We start from the raw sequence: 16358 nt of genomic DNA, 5'->3' as shown, positions 1-16358 counted from the left end.
GGTCCAAGTCGCAATATTTGGGGGTGGAGCTAGAGGTATTCTATGCAGCACGGTGCCACCAATTTTGAGAGGTTTATTAGACAAGTGCAACTGTAAAGCGCGCTGGAACTAGATTGCGCCGAGAAAAGCCTTTTGTTTTATGCGGACCCTTGAACTTCCATAAGCTTTCATTATTAGCCGCTCATGTGAAAGGTGTGCACATCAGGCTAATATTCTCCCCATGGATGGAGATAAGCGCCTTAAACCCTGGTCACAGTCTGAGTCCATGCCTTCATCTGCCGTCATCATCCGTTAGAATAAAGTTAGTCACTGTAATGAGCGGACACGTGCGGTGGCTGGTAATGAACTGCTTCATGTGTGTGGAATATGGTGACAGAGTGCTGCGAAAAAGGAGTGGCAGGTGTTCCGCACATGCACTTAAGTGTTACCAGGACCAATGCCTTGTGGATGTCGCAGATTTCTACTTGCCACTACCAGCATACATGATAAATGGAAGATAAGCCTATGAGGCTCTGTGTTGAATAGCAGTAGGTAGTACACGCTAGACACCCCAAAAGATCTTTCAAACACGTCATTGCCAGCTCTCCTGCGAGCAAAATATTTGCTCACGCAGAGAGGCTCGCAAAACGAGGAAGCACTGCGGATTTTACTACAAAGCAATAGCACTGCAAGGAGGCCATGACCAGCCCACAGTAGTACAGAAAAACGGAAGGCTGCACGTGGATACACCTCAGAAACTTCAGCTGTATTATGGCTCAGTAAACAGATTTCCAGATGGACGTAAAACATATCAAGTGAATATCCATGGGCACTCATAAACCTAATTTCCTAAAGCTGTTTCTCGCTTTGATAACCGTTACTTTTGACACTGCTAAAAGCGCACGAATCTCTCTCGATGTGGTCCACAGCATGTCAGGCTGCCAGTTTGGCAACTACTGGTATCGCTGAGCATCACCTGCCGCAATGAGATCTTGAAAACGGCGTAGGAGCCACAAGCAGCAGGCAGGGTATGTCCAGCGTGCAAATAGAATAAATCCAACTGCGTATACGGGCACTCGTCACCTGCACTAGGGAGCTTTGCATCACTCTACGGATTCCAAGAGATACTTATCGGAACAAAGGCAGCACCTCCACAATGTAATCTGCGCTGCTGATGGGACCTTGAACGCTACTCACGCAGCCAATCTAACAGCTTACACAGAGTCGGGGGGCGTGGCTACCAGCACGTGTAGACCGCACGTGCTCGCGCCAACAAAGACCGATCTTCTCACGTCAGTGGTTGTTGTTGCTGCTGCTGCTCTTGGAGCATCCAAATGAAGCTGGGTTGGGGATGTTGCTCGGGCACCAGCAGGCCAGCCCCCAAGGCGTAACAATGCACAGCAAGCGCTGGTTATCTGCTTTTGCTGCTGCTCTTGGCCATCAGCCCCAACCACACTCCCACTACAAAAGCAGTCCCAGCTGTACGTACAGCTAAAACGCCGCCGGCTTTGCCACTGTGCTCTATCTGCCGTTCCCCCATCCAACGATGTGCAACCACAAGCCCGGTTGTGTGGTCCAGACGAAACAGAGTGCAGAAGCGGCGCTGACTGCTCACTGTGCTGCAGTGGATGTATAAGGACCTCCTCCTGAAATAGTGGGGTATCCGCCATATCGTATGCCGCATGCGGCAGTAAGCAGCAGCAGCCAAAGAGCTCGAACGGCATCCCGTCTGCTGCAGCCACTCCTGAAGGTGCCACATCAATTTCTCGGTAGCAGCCGCCCCGACGCACATCAAACAGCAGAAAACTGCCGCCGCTGCCACTGCTTTTGCTGCTGTATGGGAAAGGGGCAACAATAAGGTCTTCCTGCTGGTCCACAGCAAATCGCCATTTGTTACACAGGAAGCTGCTAACGCTGGCCTCCCGAGGAGGGCGGAATTCGCGAACGACGCATGCAGCCAACCTCCTGCAGAAACAGCGTCGACACATGCCACACATGCAAGGACGCAAAAGCGCAACAACAGCAATCGTGACAGCAGCAGCCTCATAATCAGCAGCCTCATAATCAGCAGGCCCATAATCAGCAGGCTCATAATCAGCAGCCTCACGATCAGCAGGCTCATAATCAGCAGCCTCATGAATCAGCAGCCTCATGAATCAGCAGCCTCATGATCAGCAGCCTCATGATCAGCAGGCTCATAATTAGCAGTCTTATGATCAGCGGCCTCATAATTGGCAGCCTCATGATGAGCAGGCTCATAATTAGCAGCCTCATGATCAGCAGCCTCATGAATCAGCAGGCTCATAATTAGCAGCCTCATGATCAGCAGCCTCATGAATCAGCAGCCTCATGATCAGCAGCCTCATGAATCAGCGGCCTCATGATCAGCAGGCTCATGATCAGCAGCCTCATGATCAGCAGCCTCATGATCAGCAGCCTCAGCTAAAACAGCATACCTGCCCTGAGGTCCCTCCTGTGTCGACTGCGCTGCACGCCGCAAGTCTAACAGCTGCAAGCCCTCAATCCCTCTGCGAACCACGACAGCGTCTACATGCGTCTGAAGTGGAAGGATGCCACTGACAGGCCCGCCGATACCGGCGCTGCAGATTCGCTGCTGCAGAGCGATCGGAAGCGGACTTCGAGGATCGATAGCCACGACGCCTCCCTCCACGCCCCCCACAAGCGCAACTCCTGGCGCATCAGCAGCCGCGGAAGCTGCTGCCGCCTGTCTCGCTGAGAACCACGCAGCAGCATAACACGCATGCGGCAGCAGCCGCCGCGCTCGATCTGTAGGTTCCCAAGTCTGGTGCATCATGAGCTGCCCAGGGCGAGGGCGCAGAAGCTGAACAGAGGGTCGCCTGCCAGCGAGTACGAAGAAAGGTTCGACGCCTTCTGTCAGCGCTGCTGCGGGAGAGGCACTGCGACGACGAGACAGACTGGAGGCACATGCCCACGCGTCTTCTGCCGCTTCCCTGTTCGCCCATAGCGTGCCGCTGCTGCCACTCGAAAGCGCCCGCTCGACTACGAGGCCTCCCTTGCTGCCGGCGCTGCTTCGCAAACAGCACACTGCGAGCTGGCATGCAACCTCAACGTCCACTAAACGGCCTCCAGCCGCGAAGGCAGCCGCTGCAACAGCGGCACTGGCGTGAGGGGCGGAGGCATCCGCGGGGAGAAACGCCGTCGCTCGTGCCTCCCGCGAATACGGAGACGCCCCCACACCAGCGCTGCGCTCCTGAAGCCTTCGCCGCCGCTCGTCTACCCTGGCTGCTGCACGGGAAGCTCGTGCCCGTGGCGATGGAAAAAAGGCGGAGGCAGCAAGCTGCAGCAGCCGACTCCCCGTCTCGCCGCTCATCGACAGCAGCAGCTGCCAGTTGCAGCGAGATGCCTCCTGAGCCTCAGCCCCCTGCAGCAGCGACCCCTGATCTGGAATGCACGCGCTGGCAGCGGCAAGACAGACAAAAGGGGAGAATCCAAGAGGCAGTGGCAAGTGCAGGTGCTGCAGCGCCGTGGCAAACGCCCTAGCTCTAAAACCTGCTCTTTCTTCGCTCCTGCCGCTGTTGCACAAGCGCATGCGACGGAGAGCAAGCAGCAGGTTCCCTGGAGGAGGCCCTGCAGCAGCTTCTGCCGCAGCATTGCACGCAGCAGATGCTGCATGCAATGCAAAGACAGAGGGCCGGCCTGCACCGACGAGCGGCTTGCATGCATCATGATGCGTAACAGCGTTAGGAGGGTAGGACCCTTTACGCCTGCTACGTCGTCTTCCCCTAATGCTGCTTTCTGCGCGATCGCTGCTGCTACTGCTATTGCTACTGCTGTTGCTGCTATTGTTTGTGCTGTTTCTACTACTGCAAAGCCTACGCCGACGCCTACGGCTGTGCATGCTAGGGGCGATTTCTACAGTGCAGGGAACAGGGCGGCTGTCTGGCTGCTGGGAGTTCCCTAGCTGTTTGATGTCACCGCTGCACTGCCGCTGCTGTTGCTGCTGCTGCTGCTCTCGCAGCGCCTCTAAGCTCCTTTTGCGGCGACTCACGTGCTGCTTTGCATGCCGCCACGGCCGCTGCTGCCCTTCATACCCAAATCCGAGACGCCGATATTCGTGCTGCCCTGACTGCTGCCGCTGGGAAGCATGCTTTCGGCGTGTACGTGGAGGGTTGTCTGCGGCAGGCACGTCTGATTCTTGTCGCTGCCATCGTGGCTGCTGCTGCTGCTGCTGCTGCTGCTGCTGCGGCTGCTGCTGCTGCGGCTGCTGCGGCTGCGGGTTGATAGCTGAGGAAGGCTGACGCAGTGAATGAATTGGGAAATATCTCTGGCGTTCTGCATTCCAGTAGAACCCCGGCAGATCCATGGGCATATCACTATGAGGGTCTCGTCTCTGTTTGAAGAAAAGGCATTTCTAGACGCAGCTTCGGATGCTGCCTCAGCGCATAGCGCCTGCTCTGTCTCTCTCTCTCTGAGGCTGGCGTCTCCGGCAAAGCTGCCCGTTGCAAGGAGGGGGCTTGCTGCTGCGCCCCTTGCCCTCACGAGCAGCAAAAGCAGCAGAAAAAGCAATAGCGAAAGCAGCAGCTACACTGGGAGACGCGCGTGTGCGCAGCGGTGTCGGTTTGCGTAGAGGATCTAGCGGGGTTGCTGCGAATCGAGGCACAAAGTCTTCCACGGCAGCTCATCCCCCGCCCCGCCGGCAGGCTGCTGCTGCATAATGAATGCTACAAACGAGGCCGGATACACCCAACGGCGCTTATTTTTGCTGCATGCGTCCACTGCCGCAGGCTGGCTGTAGCGGCTTATCGCCGTTGAGCAGCACGGTTCTCTCTGGCCGCAGGCTATGGCCCCTCTCCACCTGTGAAACCACAGCGTTACTCGTGGCTCAAAGAAGCCACCGATGAGGCGTTCTTAGTTCAACTCATTGGAAAGCCAGCCAGGTTGGACCATGGTACCTAAAACCCCGTTGGGGGGGGCGGGCCCTTAGGGGGGGCCCCCTTGGGGATACACCACCCAACGGGGGAAAGCGGTTGCTGCTGCTGCGCATGCGGTCGCAGCCGCTCCGCGGTGGCAGAGAAAGTGTATTTGACCCGCAAACTTAATTCGAATTCTATTTCCGGTGGGCCCTCGAGTGCTCCCCGCGGAAGAACGCACACCCCTCCGCCGCTGTTCGGCTGCGGGCAGTGGCACCAGCCGCAGTGCTGCCCTCTGAGACAGCCTCAGGAAGTTTTTCTTTCCCTGCACCTTCCCCCTAAGTCCTTGGTACCACGGAACCCCTCCTTGATCAAGGCGAGGCGAGGCGCATGCGGTGTATCCGGCAAAGGCAGACTGGCGAGGGGCCCCCTGTGGTGCACGAGCACGGCCCTCTAAGCAGCAGCAGCAGGCAAACAGTGCAGCAGCAGCACGCAAGCAGCTGCTGCCGCAGAAACGGCATTTGTAGCTCCGACAGCCGCGCAGAATACAGGCCTCCTTCCCCTAGATTAGGGGCCACCAGCTGGACAGACACACCGCCTTCACCATCAGCAGCATGAGGAGCACCAGCGAGTCTATCGCCCCTCCGACAGGCACAGCAGACACTGCGCCAGGATTCTCCGCCGACGACCTCGAAAGGGCCAGAGCTGCTTTTCGCGTCTTGCTGGAAGTCGCTTGCTGCTTACTCCCAGCTGCAGCCGCCCCTGGAGAGGGAGCAGACTGCACTCCAGCGGCCACAGCAGGCGGGCAAGGAGGGTTGCAAACCTCGGTGCTGTTGCTGCTTACGCGCCTTTGCGAAGAAAGCTGGGATCCCAATCTCCTATCGGAGATGATTGTGGCAGCTGAGGAACACAGAGCCGAGTTCATAAGGAATGCTCTCGCACAAAGGCAGGCAATGCAGTGAGCACCCTCACCAATGGCATATACTCAGCATCAGGAACTCTTGCCCCACTCTCTGAAGGAAGCTCGTCTCAGGGACCGATCTTCATGTGCATAGACATCATGAATACACAAAGAAAGTCGTTCACTTAAGTATGCTTCTCGGGAGTATCAGGGGCACCAGCGGTAGCGCCTGCTTAGTGAAAAGATGCTGCGATCGAAGGGCTGCCACTATTTCCGGGGGTTCCTTAGAGGTTTCGCGCTTAGCACAACTGCCACTGGCTCTGCGGCATCATAGGGACCAGTTGGTACGACCTTCCTAGGGTGATGCCCCTACCGCAACTCTCCACTTTATGCGTAGCTTTACTTCCTATCCGCGAGGCCTATCTCAGCTCCTCGGAATCGAATTTCCTCCGAGGAAAGGCACAGGATTCCCCGGGGGCCACGGCTAGGGGGTGGGTGTTTCTCTCGCTACTCTTATGGTCAAGAACGTGCGATTTTGCACCTCCTTTATGCGTAATACCGGTGTAGTAGGCATCACTCAGGGGCACTAATGAAACGCAGTCCTACATCTTTTGGCTACGTGCATGCTTCGAGCTTGACGGGCGCTTCCACTAGCTGGCCAATTTTGTGTGCTGAATTACATAAAAACTAGGAGGTGCGGTGATCCTTTTACCAGTCGAGTGTCTGGCTATTAGCTACGAGAGCTAGGTATATGCTACAGGGGTTACATGTTTTTCAAAGAACGGGGTTCTTGGTAGGTTGCAGGACTGGGCTAGCCACGGGGACAGACGACTGTGCTCCCCTTAGAGCTTCAACAGCAGGAACGCTCAGCTTTCCGAAAAGGATTCTGCCAGTCTATTGCACCGCAGTCTTCCGTAAAGTCCCCTAGAGGCTCATGAGGCACGAGACCTTGGGGAACCACGGCTCTCCCAGTGTTTTGCGCTGCACGGCTCAAGAAGCCCTCTCCCTTTACAGGATGATAAAAATAATATCGACAGATTCATCTATTCTAGATGTTTGGGTACATTCAGCTTTCGAAGAACTGAGGGCTTAAGATGGCAGCTTCCACCATGGGGGACTGAACAGTGACCCTGGATTGAAGCGGCGGAGGCCTCGAAACTTGAAGGTGCCCAAGCCTGCCTTAAGAAACAGTCATAAACAAAATATCTATATGCTGAATGTTTATCGTGTGTTTGAGGTTGGGGGGGTAAAGCACACACACGCACGCAAACTAGTAGCCCAAGGAGGCGCAGATGCCTTGTAAGCCCCTTTCTTCCCGCCGGAAAGGGAGTCCTCGTGGGTAGTGTAACAGGCCGCTGCGGGGGAAACTATGGAGCAGTCCCTTAGGAAGCTATGTCATGTTTATTTACAGGAAAGCAAGAGAGTATGGGTTTCGTTTGCTACGGGTGTATGCCGCAAACCAGAGGCCAGTGGTCGCAAATCAGCCCCCTTGGACCTCAAGCAGCAGCTCCCCGAGAAGTTGCGTGAGCAGAACCACGGCATCACACGTAAAATGTGGTGTGTCTCTCAGTTTCAAATCGTGTTGGCATTGTGTTTTGCGCCAAGGTATTGATCGCCTCTTGCCTTGCGCCCTGGTCCAGTTCGAGTCACCTCACCTGGCGTCTGTGATGCAGCGCTGTTGTATGTATGCTGGCTTGGACGTTTGTGCGCCTTCTGCGTTATAGATCATCTAGCTCAAAGTGTAGCGCATCCTGCCATTTACAGGCCTTGCTCGGGAGTAGGCCGCTGTCCTGCGGCCTCAGTCGTGTGGTTGAGCCTTATGGCCCTTTCTCTTTCCCACTCCCTCATTTCTCAGAGTTCCTCAACTCGGAGATGCATGCAGGCCTGTGAGAGCTTGTACTGGCCACGGCAGAAACAGACACAGCATAAGTTGGAGCACCAACAGCAACCTCCCTGCAACAGTTGTGAGTCTCGAGCTCTTTTGGGCAGGGGACAACTGAAGGGATAGTGACTGGTTTTACCGGGATATGGATCCTGCTAGGGCTTTGTTTTCTTTGTTCGACTTAAGTGCAGCAGCGATACATGTTGCCCAACTACTAATGTGCTCTCATTTGCTGTGTATGCGGCTGTGCGGCCCAGCTGAAGTGGCGCTAAAGGGCACCCCAGACCTTTCAATGCTTGCCCACGCCTCTACGTTCTTGCCGATTCCAGACGCCTCCCCCAGGGGCCTGGTCTCTATACCTCCTTCAACTTGTTTGCCAGGTGGCTGCCTCCCACTTGATCTGTCCCTGATAAACGATTTGCAGCAGGAGACGCATGTGCAGTACGGCCAGCACGCTCTCAAGGATCCGGATTTCGCAGTGCTCCAGTCCAGTAAAACGACGCCTTCTTTCATCAGGCTGAATCGTATTGGGGAGCTCGCCGCGCAGTGGACCGCCAGGAAGTTGTCTGGGTCAGAGAAGTGGTGCAGTGTCTGTGTAGCATCTTCGATCGAAAAGGCAAGGAAGGAGAAGTCTAAGGGCGGGAGGAGCCGCCCCTGCTTCTCCGGAGATGACGGGGGAGAGCCTTTTCCCTCGAGTGCCTCTCCACTTGCAGCAGCGTCATCGCGAGCGGCTCCAGTAAGCCCCAGAAATATGCCGATTTGGCCTCGGAAGGAACCAGGCTTTTGGGGATGGTCTCCTGCAGGCTGGTCCCCTCAGGAGTCCCTGAAAAATTTTTTGCGGGACGGTGCTATCCTGGCAAAGCACGCAGTGGCTCCCAATCCACCGGACTCATGTACTAGCAGCACCGAGAGCAACACCGCGAATGCCCTCGAAGGTATCACTGTTACGCATTACGAAGAGTCACTGCCTTTCCTCCAATCTGCGTTGCGCCTGGTGGCTCGCAATCGCTCCCTAGCCAGGACGGTAGCACAAGAAGCGAAGCGACAAAGAGGAGAGTGGCTTAGCCCGTGCAGCGGTCCTAAGGGTCTTGGATGCAGAAACACGGAATGTTCGACAGATGTGCCGCCGTCTGTCACTTCTCCAGGGTGCATCAGTGGCACAAACTCAGCTAGGTGTCTCTCCGCAAGCGCTGTTGAGGCACTACCCCCAACTTCTAGCCCCTCAGCAGCAGTGGACAAGGTCCAGCAGCAGCTTCTGCTAGCTGTGGAGAAGGCAGGCAGTAAGAATAGGAGAGTGGTGGCGCCCTCCCGGATTACTGGATTCGGTCCTACAACCCTGCCAGCCTTCAGTAGCTTCCCTGTTTTCATCGCATCTGCCCTTTTACGTGAAGAATCCTTCAAGGAGTGCGAAGCGACTGACGGTCTAAAACACAACTCCAGCTTTGTTGCTAGCAGTCTATGTCAAAGACGGGGTTCGTGGAGCTAGGCTGCAGTGTTTTTCTGGCCCCCTAGACAGTATTTCGGAGGCCGTACTAGGCTGGTGCCGCGAGGCAGTAGCCGCTCAGCAGGGCATCTACTAGCATGTCTACCACGTTATGGAAGTATTTGCCCTTTGGAAGCGCTGCAATCATCCCCATTGCACACGCGTTTGGCATATGTTGGAGTGATGCTCGCACTGGAAATACGCATAATTTGGCAAGTAGCTGCGCGACCCTATATAATCCGATACGTGTTCATAGATGTACACGTATATGCGCCTATGTACACATCGGGAGTTATGTATACAGGGATGCGTGCTGCCAGTTGTCAGCTGCTGTGTGGTGGTAATACTGCAGCTAAAGTCGGGGTCTGACTGTACTGTAGGTATACAGAAGAGGAGCTCAACACCCGTTCTGCTACCCCTTTGTTGGTTTGCTCATCGCAAAATCCCCCAGGAAGTCAATAGCCGCGGCTTCTAAGCCTGGGATTTCCCTACCGGCACAGGTCCTATAGCTCAGTTGGTTAGAGCATTCGGCTAATAACCGAAAGGTCGCCGGTTCGAGACCGGTTGGGACCAAGGTCGCGTCTAGCATTTTCCTTAGGCGTTGTTACCTTTGGCGCGGTGTTTATAATGCCGAGACGTAGCGTAAGGTCGTTTTTTCCATTGTTACGTCTCCTAAAAGACTGTGCGGCGCAGCTTCCCAGGCACAAGGAACCTGTTGGACATGCACAAGTCACAGATGCCGACGCAGGTATCTTCCATTCACGAAATAGCAATAGCAGCACTAGAAGTGGTGATAAACAGTATAAATGCCTTTTCTATTCGCACAATGAGCCCTAGACTGCTTCATAGGCCTTACCTATCCTCTCGTAGCAGCGCAGCCATAGAGGCCCCTCTCCCTATGCCGACCGACAGTGCGAGGCACTCGCTGCTGAGGAGGGACGCGGGAGCGTAGAGGTATTTACCAAGGTTTTCGTCCTTTCAGCTTTAGAATACTGAGGTCAGATGACAAAAAAGCCTTTATTGTGTGTTCATTTGGTGTGCTAAATAAACAGCTCTACATGCATCTGGCAACTCCAGGCCCCTATACTCGTCTCACCTTATCTTGCTCGGCGGGATGTGCGACGTAGGGGGAAGGGTAGGCCTCCCTGCATATAGTTGGTACCAGCTCCCAGAAGATCCTCCATCCCGTTCGCGTTGACCTCTTTGGCTTCGCAACAACGGGAAGAGACGAAGAAAACACGCGCGTCTTTTTCCCTCTCTTTCCATAAATCTTGAGGCGGCAGGTCAGGCGCTGGCTCCCCGTGCTTGGCCTTTGAAATAGAGTGACCAATCAGCGTCGTTAGTAGGCTCTCCTGCGGGATCAAAAGCATCCCAGACAGCCGCTGCAGGAGCAGCAGGTGCGAAGCAGAAATTGCATTAGCACCAACAAGAGGAAGCGCGAGACACCTCCCCCTTTCAGCATCCCTGCCTTCTCTCTCCTGTCGTTCATAGAGCATTCTTCCTGCTGTCTTCCCTGTCTGGGGTACACCTGTTTCTCTGTGTGCTGTCTTCGCTGGCACCCGCTCCAGTCTCTCGGGGCCCCGAAGAGCAGAGCTTGCCGAAGCCGCACCTCTTCTTCAGATAGTACAGATTTACAGCAACCAGAATGAGTGGAGTTATTATCGACTGCCTCACGCTTCCGACTCCAGGTCGCTACGTGCAGCCACACGAGAGCAAAGACTTTTCCTCCGCCACCAACATTCAAGTTTCCATCCAGCAGGTGCTCCGCAACAGAGATGCGGCACTCCAACCGCGGCAGGAGCAAGACAAGAGACACCTAGGGCCAGGGAGGCCTCTCCACACGGAGACGCTCTCACAACAACTGAAGGAAAAGGTGAAGGCGGGGAAGGACTTGGTCTGGACTACCGACATTGACGTCGAGCTCCCCATTAAACTTGCGGAAAGGTGCGCCGCTGCATCATCACACACTCTCAACTTGTGGAGCTCCCGCAAATCCGTCGTCATGTACACCCTAGCAATCCCAGGCGAAGAGGCAACTAGCACCTGAGGCTGCTGCTGATTTTTGGAGGGGCTCAAAGCCTCCGTTGCTGCTTTTAGCCTGCCGGATGGTGTGGTTGGTACCTCCACTACGAGGGTGCCAATCTACGCCGTCTTTGTGAGCTGCCAGCTGGGTGGCCCTCCCGTAGTACATCCCTCTCTGCACTTGCCGCGCGCACATTCCTCTGTGCAAAATCTGTGTGTGTGTGTGTTTTTTTTCTCCCGCTTCTACTGCTGTTGCAGCGGCCCGGCGGCTATACCCCCCCAGACAATTGTCGAATTCTTCGGGGACTGTGTTCGACGCTTTAGCTCCGAACCAGCGTTGCTCTTCGAGCCACACTTCCCAGAACTCAAGAGCAGCAGCGGCGATAAAGAGAGCCTCAGCAGCTCGCGCATTGGCGGTTCTGCAAACGCGGATAACGATGACGGCGGCAGTCAAAGGGTCTGCTTCCCCAAGGGCAGTACAGCGCCCCTCCAGGCAGTCCCCCCCTCGTACGCTCCAGACTTGATTCCCGGATGGTGTGGCTACACCTGGTTCGGTTACTGGTCAGATGCCTGTTTCTTCGCCAAGGCCCTTATGCATTTGGGGGCACCCCGCCTCTGCCGTGTGGCCATCATGGGTTGCAATGCTGCGGCGTGGGCGATCTCGTTCTACGGCACCATCTTTTCTGGGGGTGTTGCGGTCGGCGTTTACACAACGAACAACGAGGAGGCGTGTAAGTACGTCATTGAGCACTCCCAGTGCTTCCTTGCGGTCGTCGATACGGCGGAGAACGCGCTCAAGATGCTCGCCGTTCGGAAGCGACAGTTGCAGCAGTTGCAGCAGGAGCAGCAAGAGCAGAAGCGGGAGGGGCGCCTGTTGGCGGGGGGCAGCCGTGTGCTGCAGCAAATCGTGGTCTACAGGGATCAAGTGCCGCCGTCGCTCGCAGCGGAGGGGGTTGTTGTGTCCTTCGACGACTTCCTCTCCCTGGGTAGGGGGGTGAAAGACAGTGACCTCTCCGTTCGGATGGAGCAGCAGAAGCCAGGATCCTGTTGCACCGTCGTGTATACTAGTGGAACGACAGGAAATCCGAAGGGAGTGATGCTTAGCCACGACAACTTGACGTGGACTGCGAGCCTCATGGCGCAGATCATATCGCTTACGAGAGAAGACCGCATCGTGTCTTTGTTGCCGCTCTCCCACGTGGCTGCTCAGATCGTGGACCTTGTCGCGCCACTGATTATGGGGACGGCAGTCTTCTTTTCACGCCCTGACGCCTTGAGAGGCACGCTGCTCGATACGTTGCTCAAGGTGAGGCCTACTTGGTTCCTGGGCGTCCCTCGCATATGGGAAAAAATGGAGCAGAAGCTGAGAGAGGTGGGAGCGAAAGGCAGCGCCTTACGGAGACGCCTCAGTACTGCCGCGAAAGACATCGGCTATGCAGGTGCATGCGCGCTGCTCGAGGGCCGGCAGCCCCCCTTGGCTTTTGCAGCAGTCAACAAAGTGCTGCTGCATCAGGTACGAAAGGCCTTGGGATTCGACCGCTGCAACGCTTGGGGGAGCTGCGCCGCCCCCATAGACCCCGAAACACAAAAATACTTCCTTTCCCTTGGCATGCCCATCAACTCCCTCTATGGCCTCAGCGAAAGCACAGGACCTCAGACCTTCATCGCGCCTGCACCTGGATGGTACGAGACGCTGCGTGCTGCTGAGAAAGGCCTCCTTCCAACCATTACGGGGTGCCAGGGGAAAGGCAGCAGCATACTGCGCAGTTCCGCGGCTCTTAGTGCCCCTTTTCATGTGTCGTTGATGGCTCCTTCACGGCTTTTGCAGAGTCTGCTTGGGCGGACCCCCACCGTCCGTTTGCCCACCCCTTCTGACTGTGTCTGGATGTGGTTGGACGCCTGCTGATGTTGCTCTCGCTGCGCAGGTTCAAGCTAGGCAGCATCGGCCACTCGATGCCTGGCACAGACACACTGATTTTGAACCCCAATAGCGACGGCGAAGGCGAGATCTGTTTCCGCGGGCGTAATATCTTCATGGGCTACTTGAGTGACGACAAGGCCACCATGGAGGCCGTGGACCCCCAGGGATTTCTGCACTCGGGAGATCTCGGGAGGGTTGACGAGGAAGGATTTCTTTTCATCACGGGAAGAGTCAAGGAACTGCTGATTACAGCAGGAGGAGAAAACGTGGCTCCCCTGCTCATAGAGAACGCCATCAGACAGGAACTGCCCATCGTTTCAAACTGCATGGTGGTGGGAGACAGAAAGAAGTATCTGTCAGTTCTCATTTGTCTCCACACCACTAGAGACAAGGACGACGCGCCCACGCAAACCCTCGACACTCAGGTCCTAAAAGCCATTGCCCCCCTTGGTGGAACCTCCAAAACAACCATGGAGGCGGCCGAAGATCCCGTGGTGAACCAGCTCATCTTGGCAGGATTAGAACGTGCTAACAAGAAATCTATTTCTAGGTCGGCCTCTCCGCCAACAGCCTCGTATACCTAGAGCAGTCCCCATGCCGCACACCCTTTTCCCATGATTCTTTCAGCACCTCCTTCTTGTCTTTGCCATGTAGGATAAACTTAGCTTTAGGGTCCTATTCTGGTTATGTGCTGGTGTCTGCTGTCACTCTAAATGCCGCTGCTGGTGCAATCATTGTCGCTGCTATAGGGCTCAGCGTGTGCTGGCATGGCGCGTACTTCCGATCGACTTCTCGGTGGCTGGCGGGGAGTTGACGGCCACTTTGAAGCTGAGGAGGAAGGTCGTAACTAAAAGGTATGAGGACCTCATTGAGCAGATGTACATACACCCCCATCCGCCATGTCTGCAGTCCAATCGTGCTGCTGCCAAGCTGTAGCCTGCCTTTGCTGCTAAATCTAATGAAGCTTGGTGTAGGGGCTGCCATTTGAACTACAAATTCAAGGAGAGCACCAGCCAGGATTGCTGTTGCCAGTCCACATAAATGCGGGGGCAGCAGCAGCTGGCACTGCAAAGGCAATGCTCAATGTGTTTATGCGAGCTCCCTCTGGGGTCTCTACTACACAGTGGTTCAAATAAACGAGATGCAGCCTTTCAAACAAGATTTTTCACCATGGCTATGCTACTCCAGCATTAAAAGAGTACTGTTTTTAAAAAGTAGGCAAATGGCGAAAGGCAGGAAAGGCTTAGGGTAGTGAGACTAATGCTTACAGTATAAGCCTTTACGAATGTGGAGGGCGGGCAGAAGTAGTGAGGCTTATTTTCGGCCACTGAGGGAAAGTGCTTCACCTTTAGAGTTGGCCCCCGAAGTAAAAGACACTAAAGACCCCAAGGTTGCCTCGCTGGGGGTTGAGTGCAGGCGGGACTACGACGTATCTCAATGAATTAGGATTGTTGTTTTCGTACCCTCATGTCTATGAATAACAAAGTTTCGTGGAGTGTCTTCACTGTGGATACTTTAATTCGTTTGGGGGGTTGTAGTCAGCTGGGTGAGCCCTCTATGTGCTCGTCGTTAAACTTAAGAGCATTACGCCACACGCCACGCCACGCACGAAAACTTAACGTTCCGGAGACAATGAAGGATAGTCAGTGGGAACCGGGGGCGTCATCGTCTAATATGGTTTGACAAAGGCAAGGATCTGACATTAAAGTGCCCTCTCCGAAGACCACCGGACTTGGTCATTTGGATGCAGAAGCCCCCCTGGGGCTGTGGTATAAAGGTCACATATCTTTAAAGTTTACTTGTATTTTGTATTCCTGCAAAAGTGTTGCCTCAAGCACCAGCAGGGCGGAAGTGTTCAGTCTTCCAACGGCAGCACTGTTTGTTGTGTGCGTGATACTGTCGGGTGGAGAAGCTACTAAACCAGTTATTAGATAAATGAATGTAACAGATCAAGAGTAAATAGCAAAATATGCACGAAATAAAGAGCAGGCACGTGCAAGCAAGTCAGAATGTGGTTTGAATACGAGTCCCATCTTCGAAGCGGTGACGCGGCTCCACGGTATCAAGCAGTAAGCGAAGAAACTGAAAGAGCATGATTAAAAGTCGTGCGTTATAATTTGAAAGACTGGCGAACCGTCAAACAAGCCGTATCCTAGCGTGCTGCTGTTTAGTTCATAACTCTCTAGGGGACGTAGCAAGCAGGAACATCGCTGTTCAAAAGGCAATGAACGCATGCATGCATGATGCTCATGGAACACGCCTCACCCACAGACGATGATAGACATGTGTGCTCGGTATCACCCGCGCGATAAGGCAAGATAGAGGAAGGAAACAAAAAACGAGGTAAAAACCTCACAAATGCACTCAACATGATTTCAAGATGCATGCCATCATGCATCCACTCTGAATGGTGTTCCCCCCAACTCACATTGTGAACCCGCGTATAAAAATCTTTTTCCCTCGACGCTGTAATATAGGTGGCACACACACAACCACCCCTTTTCTCTCTCCTGCCTACAAGCGTAAACAAAAAAGCTCGGTGTGAGAGGGTTGCTGAACTCTGTCCACCTGTGACCTGCGCGCCCGTGTTCCCTGCACTGCACCACAGCGGGCGCTTTTCCGTGCTCTGTTTCCAGCCTCCGGCGGTACGCGCCTCATCATTCCCGACGTCGCCCGGCTTCCGCCGAGCGGCATCGAGAACTGCGGTCTCGCAGGGGCAGGCGCACAGGGGAGGCTCCCAGGCGACATGGGACACCACACGGCACTCCGCCACCGAACCGACTTCCGCTCGGATCACAGCCGGGCGCTACCCCGGCCAGTCAGACTCTGATACCAGATGCCCAACTGGTTGTAGGGCAACGCCCATCATCGAGCTGAAGTGACCCTGGTGTGTCTGGTGGATGCTGGGGTGGCTGTGCACGTGCATCTTTTGCGGACATGAAGAAGATCTTGATGCTGATAATATTTCAGTGTGTTAGAGAACCGATTTCTGCTTTGATTGGAAGCTAATGGGTGCCAGAAAAAGGTTTTTTCTCTTTCGGTGCTGTCGGTGGTTGTTGCAGCTCTTTGTGCACACCGGTAGTCAGTTACTTTGTCTTCGGCTCCTGAAAAAGTGCTGTAGAGAAGTAAAACTCCTGGAATGGGCTGTAATCTTTTTGTAGCAAACATTAGGCCGCCTTTTTTGGTTTTCCACCATGCTGAACACCTGAAGCGTCTTTTTCATCCTTGTCTGCTCTCCAGCTCGGCGAAATCGTCCTTTCCGAAAGTGCTGTCTTCTT

General features: G+C 54.8%; 2 protein-coding genes and 1 non-coding gene across 3 annotated transcripts; all 3 read left to right on the top strand.

Annotated features, from left to right (window-relative positions):
* Positions 1 to 3360: 3360 nt before the first annotated feature.
* LOC113147592 lies at positions 3361 to 5833 on the top strand. The gene is made up of 3 exons (XM_026338652.1): positions 3361 to 3409; positions 4064 to 4237; positions 5544 to 5833. Exons 1-3 carry the CDS (start codon positions 3361 to 3363, stop codon positions 5831 to 5833), a joined length of 513 nt encoding a protein of 170 aa, XP_026194437.1.
* A 3803-nt stretch (positions 5834 to 9636) lies between these two features.
* On the top strand, positions 9637 to 9710 carry Trnai-aau. Its single transcript has one exon. It is a non-coding gene; the product is annotated as a tRNA-Ile (tRNA).
* Positions 9711 to 10782: 1072 nt separating this feature from the next.
* On the top strand, positions 10783 to 14016 carry LOC34618211 (long-chain-fatty-acid--CoA ligase ACSBG2). Its single transcript, XM_026338663.1, has 4 exons — positions 10783 to 11081; positions 11418 to 12842; positions 13085 to 13630; positions 13830 to 14016. The coding sequence occupies exons 1-4, from the start codon at positions 10783 to 10785 to the stop codon at positions 14014 to 14016; spliced, it is 2457 nt and encodes an 818-aa protein (XP_026194448.1).
* Positions 14017 to 16358: the final 2342 nt, after the last annotated feature.

The sequence above is a fragment of the Cyclospora cayetanensis genome, unplaced genomic scaffold (genome assembly GCF_002999335.1).
Source record: "Cyclospora cayetanensis isolate NF1_C8 unplaced genomic scaffold, CcayRef3 CcayRef3_contig_29, whole genome shotgun sequence".
Lineage (NCBI taxonomy): Eukaryota > Apicomplexa > Conoidasida > Eucoccidiorida > Eimeriidae > Cyclospora > Cyclospora cayetanensis.
This window is presented reverse-complemented; position numbering and strand designations above follow the sequence as displayed.